Raw genomic sequence first — 3,958 nt, 5'->3', positions numbered from 1 at the left:
GCCCGCCCCCGCCGCCCCCACACCATCCACTCCTCCTGCAGCGCGCTTCCGGCGGCGCTCCTTCCGGCCCACGGCCGACTTGCCTGCCCTTAAATACGCCCCGCGGCCGGGGATGAGGACGGCGCATAATGCGGAGGGAAAGGGCGGGGCAGGCAACTGGACGGAGGGCTCAACGACGGCGACGCCGGCGACCTCGAAAGGGAAAAAAGGTGGAGAACGACGTCGTCGGTGACCTCATGACGACTTCATCGGCGACCTCACGACGGTGTCATCGTGCACCCGACCGAGAGCAGGGGCCTCCGGAGGGTACCCACGACCTTTTCGGGAAGGACAACGGGCGTCATCGACGACCTTAAAACCGAGAACTATAGAACGGTGACATGATATCGGTCTGCATCCCCAACTGTTACGTTAACCTCTTCGACGGGCCGGTAGTGCGGAGTGTGCGAGATGGGGTTGAAGAAATGGAAGAAAAGGGAAGAAAAAACAGCAAGCAATTGACCACCCTTTCTCTTATCCGCTCCCCCGCCCCGCGGCCGGGCCAAGCCCCAAGCAACCACCCCCGGCGCCGTGCCGTGCAGAGGTTCATCAGCCTCGGCCAGCGGCAGACGGGATCAGACTGGCACTCATTATTCTCGGTTATGGCCACTCCGGCCTCTCCGGGCGCGCCCCCGCCAACCCCGTCCCCCGCCGACCCCGCAGCGCCAGGGCAGCAAAGGGCAGCAGCCAGCACGCCGGCGGTGGAGGCCGCGGCCGTGGTGCGGCGGGACGCCTATTTGTCACTCCTACTCGCCACCAAGCACCTCTCCTAGGGGGCAGCGCGCTGCGCCAGGAGGCCGTTCCCCGTGCGTCACACGATTAAACAGACCCTCTGCTGTCTCACTCGCTCACTATCTATCTCCCCCCCCCCCCCAACCACCCCCCTCACTTGTAATCTCCCCGCACCGGCGCCGTGGCATGGCGGGGGTGTATTTTTATTATTCCCAGCCAAGTCCAGTCCGCAGCGTGTGCTCCTCGCCCCACCCCGCCCCGCCCCCCGCGCGCCAACGAGCTCCCCCCTCCCGCCGGGTAATACACTGCGATCGGACCTGATCCGCGACCCTCAAATGGGAATACGATACGGGAAAATAATGCCCCATCGCGCAGCAGGAGAGAGAGAAAGAGAGAGCGAGAGCGCGGGAAAAAAGAAAACTTCCCCTCTCTAGTGAGGCGGGAGCACCATCTGTGTTGCGCGCTGTGTACCTCCCGAGAGGACGGGGGGTGCATTGAGACAGTGGCGCCGAGGAGGAACAGCCCGGCCCGGCCGGTAGCAGACAGTTTGGTAATGACAGTTGGCCGGCACAGCAGAGGGGGAGGCGCCGTCGTCGTGCAGCCTGCGCCTCGCCCCGCCCCGCCACGCCACGCCGCGCAACTCAAGAGGCGTATTAATCAAACAATGTCAGAGACCGGGGGACCGTCCCCTCCCCGGCCCGAGCCCCCACCTCGGCCGCCCCCCAAGTCCCTGGCACGCGTGCGGGCCCAGGCACAGGACACAAACAGCAGAACCCACACCCACCCCCCGGGCGGCGCACGGGACACGCCCAGGTGCGGTGTCTCTCACCTGAGAAGTCCGGCGGCGGTGGCGGTGGTGGCGGCGGCGGTGGCGGCGCCAGGACGGCGGGCAGGTGGTGAGGGTGGTGCGGGTGGTGGTGGTGGTGGTCGCCGAACCAGGGCGGCGGCGGCCCCGGCGGCAGGCACGCCTCCAGGGGCTCGAGCCTGTCCAGGCCCACCATGTCCATGCCGACCCCGGCGGCCAGCGTGGCCCCCAGCGCCCCTCCGAGCGCCCCCAGTGGGGCGCACAGCACACCGCCCTCCACGGCCAGGCGGCGGCAGGGCCTCTTCGCCAACGTGCTCGCGTGAGGACCTGCAACGAGAACATGTGAGATTAAAAGACAAGTTTCAGAACGCCAACATTTTGCAGGAATATTTCAGTTTATACGCCTTTGCGCGGTGAGCACTGAAAACCACCCGGAGGATGCTACAAGCAACCAGGCATGCACCCCGTGTCTCCCTTTTTGTTTAAAGAAATCTTAAAAGTCGACCCGGCTCCACCCGGCTCCGCCCTCGCCCCGGTTTCCCCACGGCTGAAGCGCACGGTTCGTCGTGTACCTAAGCTCTCGCTTTGACAGCCTCCCCCACCAGCCCGGCAGGCATGCTTACGCCCTCGTAGGAGCCAATACGGCTCGGAGAGCCTCAAAGACCTGTAAAGCGAGCCGCTCAAACCGAGGGAATGTTGGAAGGGGGGAAAAGCGCCTCCGTAGCCACCTCACCGCCAGCCCCGTCAGCCTGTCCTCGCAGCCGATACACCTTAAGACCCCGTCACGACCCGACTTTGAAAAGACGCCACTGACGGCAGTAAAAAAATTAAACTTGAAAAAAGAGGGAATATTTTACATTTAAAACAAGCGATGGGGAAATGCGAAATTTCGGGGAAAGTTATGCTGCAGGCATCGTCGGCGCCGCCACCGCACCTGAGCAAAACAGCCTCTCCCCCTCCTTGTCCCACCCCCTCAGCACATATAGTTTGGTTTCCTGTTAAGGCGCGTGGTCCTTCCCCCTCTCCAAGTTCCATAACCTCTGGTTCCGTCCTGACAACCCCTACCCCACCCCCTTTCCCATACCGAGTTTGCCCCGTGCCGAAAGTTGTGCTCTCTCCGTAGCCATACGCTGTGTCCCAGTTCGCGCCAAGTTTTGATTTGAATTATAGTGAGTTGCCCGGCTAACGCATCGGCCCCGCCCCACACCCACAGCACGTCGAGGGCGGGTCGGGGTGGGGCGAGGCGGGGCACGGCGACACAGGGACAGCGAATCGTAGATATACACGGATAGGGGCTTACACTCTGCAGCGCCAGAGGAGACGCCTGCGGGGACGCGCTTGCCCGCGGGGCAGCACTTAGAGCGACGTGGTTCAGGGCTCGGATCAGGGCGAGGGGAAGGAGAGCGGAGGGAAAGGGTGAAAAAGGGGGTAAAGCTTCCGTCAAATTTCATAATAAAAGTCGTTCCCGAGTTATGGATGGCGATGGCAGGGGAAAAAATAGCAAGTTATCGGATGGGACGCAACAAGCAGACGGGACAGCAGGGTGGCGTGGCCCCCAGCCGCCCCCCGCTCGCCAGCGGCCGCGCCCCGCTTCTTGCAACAACTGCCACACGGGACACGATGCCGCCTTTTTTTTTTTTGGTCGGCGACCGCACCACTAATTTCTTTCCCTGTGGCGTCGTCTCGTCACGACCGTCGATAGCAGGCACGTGGCAAAGAGGGGCCAGAAAGTGGGAGAAGAGTGCGGGGCCGTGCCGTCCACAAAGTACGCCCGTTTTCCTCGGACTCGTTCGCCACATTACGACGCGACGGCGACGGGAGCTCAGCGCCTGCGAGACTCCGAGTAGGCCACTCCGCAGTACACGGATGCACTGCAGGCTAGAAATTGCCTGCCCATAAGGCGCTTGGTTGGGATGAACTTCGCAGTTGTGTAACTGGAGGAGTCCTAAGGAAAGTAAAAGAGGAGGACGACGACAAAGACGACTTCGTCCATCACCAATACGAGGACGACGACGAGGATGCCGTCGTAAATGTCTTGGCGGTGACGAGCCCCACTGCCCACGGGCCCCACAGGGCAGGTTGCCGGAGGACGGACGACGACGAAGCCGACGTCGCTGCTGCAACCCCCGAGGGGCGGGTTCGAACAAACCCCGCGCGCCTGCTCGCCTCGCTCGTTTTTTTTTTTCTCCCGCGCCCCCCCTTTTCTTCCCGCATGTTAAAAGAACACACGTGCGTCCCGACCGATCCATCACCCTGTCCGATACAACCAAATCCCATAATGCGCCAGCCCCGGCGGACCTGATGCGAGATTCATGGACCAGCACCGACGGCCCCGGCGGCCCCGCCTACCCAGCTCGACGGGCACGTCATTGCACCCCCCCC

The 3,958-nt window shown here is 63.0% G+C and overlaps 1 protein-coding gene across 6 annotated transcripts in view; it reads right to left on the bottom strand.

Moving 5' to 3' along the window:
- The window catches only part of LOC113206571 (CUGBP Elav-like family member 3), a 299,180-nt gene that overhangs the window by 293,391 nt on the left and 1,831 nt on the right, over window positions 1-3,958 (bottom strand). For all 6 annotated transcript variants that reach the window (XM_052270072.1, XM_052270073.1, XM_052270076.1 and 3 more), the window contains one exon: window positions 1,601-1,903. In XM_052270072.1, the coding sequence (XP_052126032.1) occupies window positions 1,601-1,903 (303 nt within the window). The remainder of the gene's footprint in view (window positions 1-1,600; window positions 1,904-3,958) is intronic.

Source organism: Frankliniella occidentalis, unplaced genomic scaffold, assembly GCF_000697945.3.
Source record: "Frankliniella occidentalis isolate FOCC.00 unplaced genomic scaffold, Focc_3.1 Scaffold110, whole genome shotgun sequence".
Classification (NCBI taxonomy): Eukaryota; Metazoa; Arthropoda; class Insecta; order Thysanoptera; family Thripidae; genus Frankliniella; species Frankliniella occidentalis.
This window is presented reverse-complemented; position numbering and strand designations above follow the sequence as displayed.